The 12,461-nt window shown below is 38.4% G+C and overlaps 1 protein-coding gene across 1 annotated transcript in view; it reads left to right on the forward strand.

Moving 5' to 3' along the window:
• The window catches only part of UGGT1 (UDP-glucose glycoprotein glucosyltransferase 1), a 39,433-nt gene that overhangs the window by 10,383 nt on the left and 16,589 nt on the right, over positions 1 to 12,461 (forward strand). The window contains exons 11-23 of the mRNA XM_010138674.1: positions 2,033 to 2,124; positions 2,754 to 2,904; positions 3,183 to 3,302; positions 4,035 to 4,120; positions 4,570 to 4,705; positions 5,639 to 5,770; positions 7,172 to 7,336; positions 7,654 to 7,774; positions 8,505 to 8,603; positions 9,953 to 9,976; positions 10,504 to 10,598; positions 11,240 to 11,446; positions 12,078 to 12,209. Coding sequence (XP_010136976.1) covers positions 2,033 to 2,124; positions 2,754 to 2,904; positions 3,183 to 3,302; positions 4,035 to 4,120; positions 4,570 to 4,705; positions 5,639 to 5,770; positions 7,172 to 7,336; positions 7,654 to 7,774; positions 8,505 to 8,603; positions 9,953 to 9,976; positions 10,504 to 10,598; positions 11,240 to 11,446; positions 12,078 to 12,209 — 1,560 coding nt within the window. The remainder of the gene's footprint in view (positions 1 to 2,032; positions 2,125 to 2,753; positions 2,905 to 3,182; positions 3,303 to 4,034; positions 4,121 to 4,569; positions 4,706 to 5,638; positions 5,771 to 7,171; positions 7,337 to 7,653; positions 7,775 to 8,504; positions 8,604 to 9,952; positions 9,977 to 10,503; positions 10,599 to 11,239; positions 11,447 to 12,077; positions 12,210 to 12,461) is intronic.

The raw sequence follows: 12,461 nt of genomic DNA on the forward strand, positions 1-12,461 counted from the left end.
ACGCGCAGCATAAGTGTTCTTAGGATTTCCATGCGGACTGTCTTCATCTGATCTACAGGACAGGAATGTGTCAAAAATGAGGCAGTAGGAATTTAGGTGTCTAAGTCCCATCAGTCTTTACTTAGATTTTGAGTTACACTTTGGCAGTGATGACTTGCCTGCTAAAGTTGTATAGAGATGGCCAATAGGTTTCTGGTAGGACTGTGCCTGCCGCTTGGCCGCCTTTCAGTCTCTGACCTGGTTTATATTTGAGTGTTACAGCAGATGTGTGAAGTCTGAACAGCATAGCACTAGGTGTCCCGGGTTAGTTTTAGAGAGGCTGACTTCAAGTTACTGATTTTAGGCTTTGATTGTATTCTTAAAAGCAACTAGATATTAATAGCGTGAGCGCTTTTTCTGGGAAGTTACTAGAGTCAAAATATAGCTCTATTTTTGGATTATTTTAAAATGTCTGAGCTGGATGGAACATAGCTGTTAAGAAAGCTATTGCTTGGAAAGCAAAAATATTAAGCACCTTCTTACTGTTTTAAGGATGCAGAAGAAATTTAGTTCTCATTACCCAATTTGAGATGGTGTTAGGTGTCTGAAGTTGTCAGTGATTATAAGGAAGTCAGAGAATAAATGAAACCTTCTGCCATGGTTTAGAATGATTCATGCTCTGTGGAGGAAATGGTTCCAGTGTTGGTGCTTTGAGAGTGAAACTAGTGAAGGAGTAAAATTTTACAGCTATCCAAGTAAGTCTACATGTGCTGTGAAACAGAATCATAAAAAACCCCCAGGTTATGAGGGATGTCTGGAGGTCATCAAGTAGGCTCTGGTGTTTGCAGAAAAATGTTTCACAGCTCTGCCGTGCACTTGGTGGCACTAGCAAAGCACTGAAAAAAACAATAGCCACTCGAATTTTGTACAGGCTTTTGTACAATTCACTTACACCTCGTAGTGCAGTCTGGATAGAGTGCAAAATAAAAGATGGTAATAAAACAAAGCCAAACACAGCTTTTGCTATATGATCTACACTGATCTATTCATACATTTCAGTATCACTTGGTATTAAAAGGAAAAATACAAAGTATGTTAAATACACGCATGTCTTCGTTTCAAATCTAATCGATGATATTTGGCTAGTCTAGTAGTAAATACAAAGTTACCTGACATCTGCTTACAAGTCCCCTGAGACTGCTGTTCTGAAAGAGAAATCCCTTGTTGTTCAATAGTGGTAAAATCGGAAAAGAAGGGATGCGGTTTGACACTGTCGTCTGGTGTGGTTCTGGAAGGGACAAAGTATAGAATGTACTGTAGAATGCAAGCTAAAGCTACCTGGTGGCTTTTCTGTTATGTATTAGATCGGACTGGTCCACAGGCAAAACCGTGATTTTTCTGGATTCATTTTTATTCAAAGTATGCCTAGGCTACTAGATCCAGATCCAAATTCTGAATTATTGGTAAGATTTTTTCCATTTACGTGCTGCCTGATTTTGGGGAGATCAGACTACAAGGGCAGCTCATCTACTTTTCACTGATGACACATCTACTAGGTCAGGACTTCATTGGTACCTTAAACAGAGTAGTTCCACTAGTGAGCGTCATGCAATATCCAGCAGTTTAAGTCAGTTCTGCCCAAAATTATGTCTTAAAGCGCTAATAGAGTAATTGGATGCTCTTTGTCCATCTACTTTGTGGGCCGTCAGCTAAAAAAAAAAAAAAAAAAAAAAAAAAAAAAAAATCTTCTCTCAAGCATTTTTAATTATTTTATCTGAGTATATTCAAAAAGTAAACTCAGGGACTTTTCTGAATCATATAGAAGGAAATAAATAGAAGTCAGACTTACGTATCCATGCACTAAATAGCTTCAGTTGTTTTTTCCTCTGGTATGGATGTGCACATAAAATCAGCAAGCACTGTAGCTGAGAAGTCCTGTAATGCAATTTGTAATGCTGTAAGGGAGGTAAAATTTACAGTTTTGACACTTTAAACATCAGTAATTGTTTTTCTGTGCAGAGTATTCTTCTAATGGCCACCTACTTTCTTTCAGTATTTCAAAGGAACGTTAGGATTGCAACCAGGAGATTCTGCGCTGTTCATCAATGGACTACTCATTGATTTAGACACTCAGGACATATTTAGGTAGGAAAGTTTTATTTTTCAGAGCAGTTGTATCCTGTTTAGAGCTTGCATCCTGCCTATGCACAGATGATAAAGTCATTTAGGCAGTTTTGAACCTTCTCCTCAAAGTCTATATCTAGACTAAGTTTAATTGTTAAGTACTGGAGAAAGCATATTATGGTTCCTTCTCTTACACAAGTGTGGTTCTAAGAAAAAAGCTGATGGGAAAACTGGAATACAGTACTGCTGTTTTGATCTGTACTGTGACTAGTAAGATTTTGTTCTTCAAGACTGTCAACATATGGGTTTTATTCTGAAGATAGTAGACTGATTCTTGAAGGATAAACCTCTGTAAATTTTTCATCTGAAAACCACCCTATATCTTTGTCAACATTTGTTTCAGTAACGTGGAGTTAAATTACGTATGTATTTCATGCTTCAGTTATCTTGATTTAATATAGTTTTTCCTAGAAATAAAACATAATCGAGTAGCTCAAGTTTCTTAGGACAGTTAGAAATTCATGATAAAAATAAGTAATGCACAGACATGGCAGACTTAGTTATACCTTTCGTCTGCTAACCCTTAGGATAAGAGCAAGTTATTTGCTGCGTCTTCAAAATTCAACAACGCTTTTTTTTTTTCCCTCCAGCTTGATTGATGTGCTGCGCAATGAAGCCCGCGTGATGGAAGGCCTGCACAGCTTAGGCATTGAGGGCCTCTCCTTGCACAATGTTCTGAAGCTGAACATCCAGCCATCAGACTCTGACTATGCTGTGGACATCAGAAGCCCAGCTATTTCAGTGCGTATGGGTCTATATCAGAAATACTTTATTAGCTGTTGGGCAGTGCATTCTTAAGCCGTCAGAAGAACTTTTGTTCTTATCTCACAATCAGCTCTGAAAGTGCAGTGAATTGATAGAGGAAAGTAAGGTTATAAATATAATCAGCTCTTTTTAAAAAGCTTACATTTTTATTCATACAGTTCTCAGTATAGTGTCTGGCTTGACAAGATTGTACAGTCTTGGACTCAAGACAGCAGGAGGACTGTCACTCATTTGAATGCTTTTATTTTTCTTAGTGGATCAACAATCTTGAAGTTGACAGTCGGTATAATTCCTGGCCTTCCAGTGTGCAAGAGCTGCTGCGTCCCACGTTTCCAGGTGTCATCAGACAAATCAGAAAAAACTTCCATAATTTTGTAAGTAGCAATCTGACTAAAAATGAACCATGTCTTTTGTTTGTTCAGCAGCAGGGACATTAGCTTATTAGCTTTTGCAACTTAGCAACATCTGTGCTGGATGCCCTGTCACTTAAATACCTTGAGATAGAGTGCTCTTCCGTAAGGATTTGTTCTACTCGTACTAGTGAGGTATGGCTGAGATTCTGAGATTACTGAGCATGATCTCTGGCATCACTTAGATACCAAAAATTGCTTCATCAATGGGAAGAACTGTTATCTGCTGAGTGAGAATTTGGTGCATTTCAGCTTTGTGATAATACCTGAAGTTGGTTAATGAAATCCCTCAAATTTGTTAAATAGTGTCCTCTTAACAACTTCAGTTGTTTCAGTTAGAAAGCATTCCTGAGACATCCCTGCGTCCCCAAGACTTCAAAAGATGATCAACAGCCCTCAGCTTAATCCCAGGTGTCCTTCTGGGCTCGAGGTAAACTCCTTAAAGTTAGATCTAATACGGAGTTTGCAGATTCTGTACTGTAACTCCTGCCATGTGGCAGGGTGGCCCTGTAGAAAAAAAGACTCCTCTGATAAGTGACAAATAGGGACTTGAACTGCCTCAAGCTGTGGGAACATTAATGTGTAATAATGCATAATCTCTTTCTCTGGAGTTCAGCCCTTTTTACACTAAAATTATTAAACACTTGGCGTGAATAAAGGGCCCTAAATTCATTCTGAATTGTAATTTGTACACAGGTGCTGATAGTAGATCCCACTCATGAGACCACTGCAGAATTACTGAATGTGGCAGAGATGTTCTTCAGTAACCACATCCCTCTGAGGTAACTGCTATGTTTTAAAGGGATTTTTTTTTACCTCAGTTTTATTATTGTGACTTTTTGCAATTGTAAAATCCTCATTGTGAAGACACTGTAGAAATGTTACATATCTTGTATTGGTGGTTGGGAAGGGCACTTACTAAATACTGTTTCTTATTTTAAAGTTTTTTGATACAAATTTTGCCACTAGTGAAACAGACTTCAGTTTTTTTAACAGTCCAGGAGAACCTTAAAAGCCAGTACTTTGGATAAGAGAGATGAAAATCAAGATTCTGATGGACTCACCATTAGAGATTATATGTTCTGATTCCTGGCTGCTCTGCTCAAAATCTTACCAGTCTCTTCCAGAAAAAGCCTTTATCTAAGATGGTGATCCTAGCTGATGGTTGTATGAAGAGCTGATTATTTATTAGTGTAATAAACTCATGATCTGGGGATTTGTTTGATTGCAGGATAGGAGTAGTCTTTGTGGTTAATGACTCGGAGGATGTTGATGGACTTCAGGATCCTGGTGTTGCCCTCCTTAGGGCATACAATTATGTGGCACAAGAAATGGACAGTAATTATGCTTTCCAGACTGTCATGTCTGTAAGTGTTCCTTTAAAAGGGAAATGAGTCTTTTACTATTTTCCATGTATGTACATTTATGTTACTGTGCTTATAGGTAGATAATGGGAGAAATGTGTCTTTGACTCCGTACTCCGAGTCTCTCCGAATATTACACAATACATGTTTTGTAAAGTGCTTCTGAGTAACTTTTAACAGGTGAGACTAGATTTAAATGTGACAACGCTTCTGCACGTTGTTCTGATCCTGCTGCTTTCCTCGTTCTGCCAATGGGTTCTGCAGTGCTGTATCCCTTCATTGTTATGATTTGGTGTGAACAGTTCCTACTGCATACTTTTGCCACATCAAAGGATAATATAGGTGCTAGTAAATCCATTTTCACTTGTGTTTGACTTTGTTATACAATTTGACAAGCTAGGACATACCCTAACATTTAACTTAAAGCTCGTGACTTTAAGACAATGACTTTTATTCTTGTTTTTTGGGGGTATGTATTCGAAAGTCAAAGAAATAGCTGGTGCCTTCAAGAGGGAAACAGTTACCTACCTGATGGGGGAGGTCTGTGTTGTTTATAAGCATGTCTTGAGTTCTGAGGGCAAGGTGGCTCTTTAGATGTGCTTCACTAGAGCCTTTTTTCCCCTAAGCACTACTTCCCTCCCTCAAATACCTTTTCTAATTAAAGATACAAGTTATTATTTAAAGAAATACATGATACTTACCTCCTTCCAATGTACCTGGAATGACTAAAAGGTTAAACAGGCTTATACAAAAGAGCTACAAGTGCTTAGGAGCTGTTATTACAGCTAATAAATGAATAACAAATATATGTTTTGCACTCTGGCTGTTAATGCCTTATTGTAATTACTCAAATAGAGGTGACAGGTCAACTTACCTTTGATAGACACAGAAGCTTTGCAGTTGCAGCTGTAAATTGTGTTTGTATCCCCCTTTCAGATCTATAACAAAGTAAAATCAGGAACTCAGCTGAAAGTGGAGCATGTGGTTAGTGTTCTTGAGAAACAGTATCCTTACGTGGAAGTCAACAGCATTCTGGGGATTGATTCTGCCTATGATCAAAACAGAAAGGTAAGAATTCATGAAGTGGAGCTTCTGTCACCTTTTTTTGCTTCAATACCATTTTGAAAAGATAGTTACGTACAATTTCTTGATCCAGTTCCCTTACTAACCAGGTAGCTATTTTGTTATCACATTGGGTGACATTTAGTAATACTTCTGTAAGAATTTATGTTCAGCACAAAGCTTTATATAATATACATAATGCACATAGTATATTGTACTAGATCTTTGAAAAAATCTCTATGTATAATATCAGAACAAGATGACTTCCTTGTGACTCGTAAGTTATGCTTTCCTACTGGTGTGCAGACTTCAGCAGAGTTTAAAATTGCCTGAAAAAAATCAAGGTGATGGAATGGCTCATGAGAAAACCGAGGAGCTTAATGCCTGGGAGGGACTGGTGTGGGTTCTCATTACTGGTATTCGAATATTGTGTGAGATAAGTAATGATGATGAATGCCAAATGCCTTTCCTATAGCAAGGGATTCCACAATCTTCCTCAAATAATTTCTTAAAAATGTTTTTAGGGTTGATAATTTTCTGCTTGGAGAAAATTAGGAGAGCAAATGACTACTGGATCACTTGTATGTGAGATGAAGCAGATTTTATGTGAGGTTCTGTAGAGGAATGTTTATATTTTTATTGAATACTCTAAAAGAAAGAACAGAAATACTGTCTATATAGCTCTGTTACAGGTGTAGGTAGTATCATCTGTGTAAATGTAAGGAGTGCGGTCAGGGTTACAGAAATAGGCTCATATGTGCAGGTGCCTTCCATCTTCTTATGTAGGCAAGTGAAGGGAAAAACATGTTTGAGGGAATCACAACTCATAAAAGACAGACATTTTTGTATGACAGGAGAGACCTTTTCAGTTTACCTACTAAATCCAAATCGAACCCAAACAAAACAAAAGCAATAATGGAGTATTTTGCAGTGGCTATATGAAATGGGGAAATTTCTCTTGACTTAATAATTCCCTGCCCCACAAGTAAATGCTCTCGCACAACTTTAAGAAACATGTTCTTAAAAAACAAAAAGAAAAACCTCTACCCTGTCTCACGTTACAACTATCACTGCTTGCATTGCAGTTGCTTCCGTGTGCAAAGTCAGATTTCCTGCTGTGCATTTTTTTGCTGTTACTAGAAAGTGCTCATTGGAATTATTTACAGTATGAACTTAATGGGATATTTTTCATTTCTGTATTAAGAAGTAACTTTTTTACCTTGAAACTCTGAAAGGCAAGGACACCTTGTGCATGTGAGATATAGACACTGTGTAAAATTAGTATTTGCGGTATCATAAAAGCTGGAAGAACATCTTAGTGTGTTAAGAATAGATTTGTGTGGAAATTCTATGAACTCTCGTGGTAATGGGCTGACGAGGTAAAGCTACTTCCTTCCCCGTATTTAGGCGGCGAGAGCTTACTATGAGCAGACTGGAGTAGGTCCTCTCCCTGTCGTGCTGTTCAATGGAATGCCTTTTCAAAAAGATCAGATGGATCCTGATGACCTAGAAACCGTGACAATGCACAAAATCCTGGAAACCACGAGCATCTTCCAGCGAGCTGTGTATCTGGTAGGTGCTGCATTCAGCTGTGACCTCAGAAAGAAACAAGATTTCGAAAAACTCACTCAAAGGTCCCTGAATGTGTAATACACAAGACAACCTAATTTGCATAATTTCCTGGGGGGTTTCTGTGGTGGTGGTTTGTTTTTGGGGTTTTTTTTGTGTGTGTGTGTGTTTGTGTGTATTTTGATTTTAGTTTTTGCATGTCTATGTTTTTGTTCTGTTTATGTTGGAGGGGGTTGGTGGTGTTCGTTTGTTTATTTTAGTTATCCGAGGCGAATATATATATGAAATAACAGATATTCCTTCTTTCTCCTTTTCTTCAGGGTGAATTATCTAATGACCAAGATGTGGTTGAGTATATCATGAACCAGCCTAATGTTGTTCCAAGGATTAACTCAAGAATCTTAACATCTGACAGAGAGTACCTCGATCTGACAGGAATGAGTAAGGGATGCTTTTAATTGCATTAAACCTGAAGTATCTGAGTCAAAGACTCTAGTGGCAAAGTATTAACTATCACCCCAAGTGATGTTCTAGCCCTGGTGCTGCAGGAGATGTTATGTGCAACAATATCTACAGATATTTCAAAACGTATTTGTTTTGATTTTAAACAAACCTTTAGGGGATTATGACTCATGAAGTTGAGAAATTAGTAATGCTGGCAAAAGCTAAGAACAGTCATATGACACGTAAAGCAGCAGCTTGTTTCTTATTTCTAACCTTCTTTTGAGCAGAGAGTGACAGTTGTCTCTGGAATTACGATTTAGCAGAACCTTTCATGGCTAAATGCTTTGGCACTTAATCCAATGACTATGCTGTATAACAACAGGATTGCAACCCCTCTTGTACAACCAGCTTTTTTGAGTTGCTTGACAAATAGTAACACAGTGAATTTTTAAATGTATATTCTTTATGTAACTACAACTCAGACTTGAACAATTCTTTCAACTGACTTCTGCCTATGAAATATGCAATGTAATTATTAGTGTAACTTATGAGACAACAAAAATAGATTCCTCAGCTTATATACGAACAGTGGAAATGAGATGTAAAAAGCAGTATCGTGAGGAACAAAATGGGAAGTGTTCTTAATGTTCTGCTAATAGTAGTGGGTTTTTCTTTCATTTTACGTGGAATAGTTTCTTTGGTGTCTAGTACTTTTTCTCTTCCTCAGATAACTTTTTTGTGGATGACTTTGCTCGATTTACCGTGTTGGAGTCCAAAGATAAGACAGCTGCTGTCGCAAACAGCATGACCTACTTAACAAAGAAAGGTAACGCCTACAGTGGATTATGAACCCAAATCTAATCTTATGTGTGTTTCCAAGCATATAGAGAGTACTCAGCACACACACACTAAGCCCTGTTCAAGCCTGTGGGTAATGGTGCAATTGAAGTGTTTAAAAAATATATGTATGACATCTACACGGAACAAGAATATTCCCTTCTTTAAACCCAGCTTCAGTGAATAATGACGTCCCATCCAACGTGCTCCTGCTGTACTGCACATGCCCACCAGACACGCAGCAGTGTAACCTCTGATCCTGCAGTGACACTGACTAGAAAAATACAAAAGGGGTTCTAGCTCTCTGTCTTGTAATTCAGAATTACTGAAAGTTACATCGATTCAGCAGAAAATTGTTACCGCCCCTTACAGAAGACAACACCTAACGTGGTCTGAGCTGGTTTATTGCTCCAGTGCATGCCCTGCTTTTTCAGTGATAGTATTGTTTTATTACTGTTTGACGTACGGTCTCCTGTTAGTGTTAAAACTCAGTTGTACTTCACAGTGTAAGAAATGCACAGGCGTAATACAGAGCTTATTCAGGCCTTTCCTCTACCCATTTCGGTTAGGTATTGTAAATAAGCTGTTGTTCACTGGAACCACTTCCTCTTGTTCCTGTCTGTTGTGTTTACTAGACTCTCACAAGTTTCCCCAGTACTATCTCCAGCCACTGCCACCTGCATGCACTGCCTTAAATGTTCCCCTTGCTCCTTCTGTCTCATATTTGCCCGTGCTTCATGTTCAGTCCCTTCGATCTGAACAAGTTTCTTGTTTTCCCTTTGTAATGTATTAATTAAACCTCCACCTCTGCATGCTCATTTGAAAGCGTATGTTAGTTTGCAATCCCATAGCTTGACTGTTTTGGGTCACTGCCTCTCCTGTCACTTACAATATTTAGTAACTGGTATCTGATTACAGTAATGCTGTAGCAAATTAATGTTCTAAAATAATAGGGAAGTTATATGGATTGCTGGCTCAGCTCAGCTGAGCTAGCGCTGTCATGCTGGTGTTTGAAGAGGGAAGGTAACAGAAACGGTTAACGTCCAAGTCGTAGTGGCATGGCAGTTTCTGCAAATGGTCTACAGAATGATGCCTTCAGGGTGTGGTATGAAACTTGTACCAAGTAGTGCTGTAGCATGAAGATAAAGCATCACTCTATTTGAGGGGAAGAAAAAGTCAAAGCTTATTCTAATAAAATTACCACAAACTTGTGGACTTCAATGTTAGTGATTGAGTTATGCCCAGTGCAGTGCTGCACCTTCTTGATGCACATTGGGAATACTATCAAGTTATTAATGTCTCTCTCCTTTCCCCCTTTCCTTTCTGCTTTTTGACCAGGAATGTCTTCCAAGGAGATCTATGGTAACTCATGCTTTAGGACTTCGTATGTTGTTGTTGTGGGAAATTTCCGGTTTCTTTATAACGTTGGTTTTAGAACCAGCAGGAGATGAAGAAAGCTGTTTAAATGCATGTTTGATTCAGCACTTTTTTCTCTATACGCAAATGATTTTGTGAACTAACAGCTTCAGTATGAAGAAGTGGTATGTCTGTACCCTAGTTGGAATCTGTAACTTGATTTATAGATTCCTTTATAATTTCTAAACTAAAATGGTAGCAAAAAAGAAAAAAAAATCCAGCTTAGAAACAGTGATGCATGTAGTCCCATGTGGGTTTTCTGAACAAAGTAAATGAAACCTAATACCAATACTATTTTTCTTGTCTTGCCAGACTTCATAGCTTAGCTTCATCCATAGCTTTCCTATGTAATTCTACTTTTTAAAAAAAAAAATCTTTGCATGTGCACTATATTTTTCCTCCAAATGAGGAAAAACTTGAGGCTTTCCTTCCCTTCACCCTCAAATTTCTCCCATGCTTTTTTTAAATTGCAGATGATTCCTTTGTTAGACCAGTTACTTTTTGGATTGTCGGTGATTTTGATAAACCTTCAGGGAGGCAATTGCTGTATGATGCAATTAAACATCAGGTAGGTACTGTTCCCATTTGAATGGGGTAGCAGTGCTGATAAAGCAGTGAAAAATACTGGTTGTGCTTCTTCCTTGAAGATGACCTGGGGAGACTGGTTTTCCCTGCAGGACCTCTAATTTTGAGCCTCATCTTCTTTGTGGGGGCTGGAACATCACTGACCTTTTTGTTCTAGGACAGATTCCCCGCTTGGCACTGAGCCAATCCAGTAAAGAAAAGATGTTCTTTTGAGCCCATGGCTTTAAATTGGCGCTGTCTGTGTTTTGGTATGGAGATGAACATAAGCATTGCTCTCTCCTCTGTCTCACTTCTGGGAAGATAACTGAATCATTAAAATAGATGGCTCACTCCTAACCCACTGTTTTGACAGACCTCTGGCTGGTGGCTGTGGTCCTGTATCTCTTTGTAGCACAATATTACCTGGAAGATTTCCATCACAGTGCTGACTATACATAAACTAAGTACTTGATGTTAAATTAGGTCTTTTTAACTGGTATTGTTATTTACCCAATTTGGAACCTCGTTTTCTGGTTAAGAAATACAAAGCTTTTGCTACAGCGTTTATTGTAGTATACTTATTCTTGTCATTTACAACACACCTGAAATCTAAAACTTTCCTAATGCATATTTTGTTAAACACAGAAATCCAGCAATAATGTTCGAATTAGCACGATTAATAATCCTAGTGAAGATCCAAATAGCCAGAACACAATTGTTGCTAAAGCCATATGGGCAGCTCTACAGACACAAACGTCAAATAATGCCAAGAACTTCATCACCAAAATGGCAAAAGAAGAAACTGCAAAGGCACTAGAGGCAGGAGCCGACATTTTAGAATTTGCCGTTGGGGTAAGCGTGTTTGGCATTTACAAAGGCGAGGTACTTCACTTGTTCATCTACTGAATTTTTTTAGTGTAGTATGTTCATAGGCAAAAGATAGAATAACAGTAACACTGCTGGTTTGGCTGGGTTTTGTTGTCGGGTTTTTTTCTCTGAAAGGTAAACTTCCCACAGTCCATCTAAAAATAAAGTAAATCCTCATATGCATCAAAGCTACATAACTTTGAAAAGTCAGAAGTAGTGCGGATTCAGAGATGTATTTAAATGAGTCAGCTGTTTCTTGGGGGGGGGGTTAAGGAAGATCTATAATCTTATTTTAAAAGCTGAGAAAAAAAAATACATTCCTCAAAGTAGTTTTAAAAGAGTTGAGCAAGAGATGCTTAAGAACAGAAGAATGGAACAACTCGTCTAAGTAGCAAAATTACTAGGCCTGTGGCCCTTGACATCAAAAGTTGAGATAATGTTTGGAGGTAGCAAGTAAGACCTAAGTTTAAGACCACAAAGAAAAGGGGCCTCGGAATAAATTTTAGCATGATATAAAGATGTTCTTGAACGGAAACAAACAAAAAAGGTGCGTTTAGAAACTGAGCAGAGGTGTAATTTTCTTCCCGTTTCAATGTCGAGTGTTCTTTTCTTTCAGGGTATGGATATCAATAGTTTCAAAGAAGCCTTTGAGTCTCCCAAGGTGGACTTTATTCTGTCCCATGCTATATATTGCAGAGATGTTCTAAAGCTGAAGAAGGGGCAAAGGGCTGTGATCAGCAATGGAAGGGTAAGATCAACCAGTAGAAGGGATATTCCACATGTGGGAAGGAAGCAGATTTTGAGCAGCAGAGTCTAGGGATCAGACACAGAGTCTCAGCAGTCTTTAGGACTGATTCCAGTTTGATTTATTTAGACCTGCATGACCTTTTCTTTGTACTACGTGGAGTTAGTTGTTGGCGTTTTTTTACAAGTTCAGATCTCTCAATAACAGAGTTGCTTTCCTGTTGGCCGTGAATTGAGTCCAGGGGTGGAAAGGGAT

Source organism: Buceros rhinoceros, unplaced genomic scaffold, assembly GCF_000710305.1.
Source record: "Buceros rhinoceros silvestris isolate BGI_N320 unplaced genomic scaffold, ASM71030v1 scaffold37936, whole genome shotgun sequence".
NCBI classification, from domain to species: Eukaryota; Metazoa; Chordata; class Aves; order Bucerotiformes; family Bucerotidae; genus Buceros; species Buceros rhinoceros.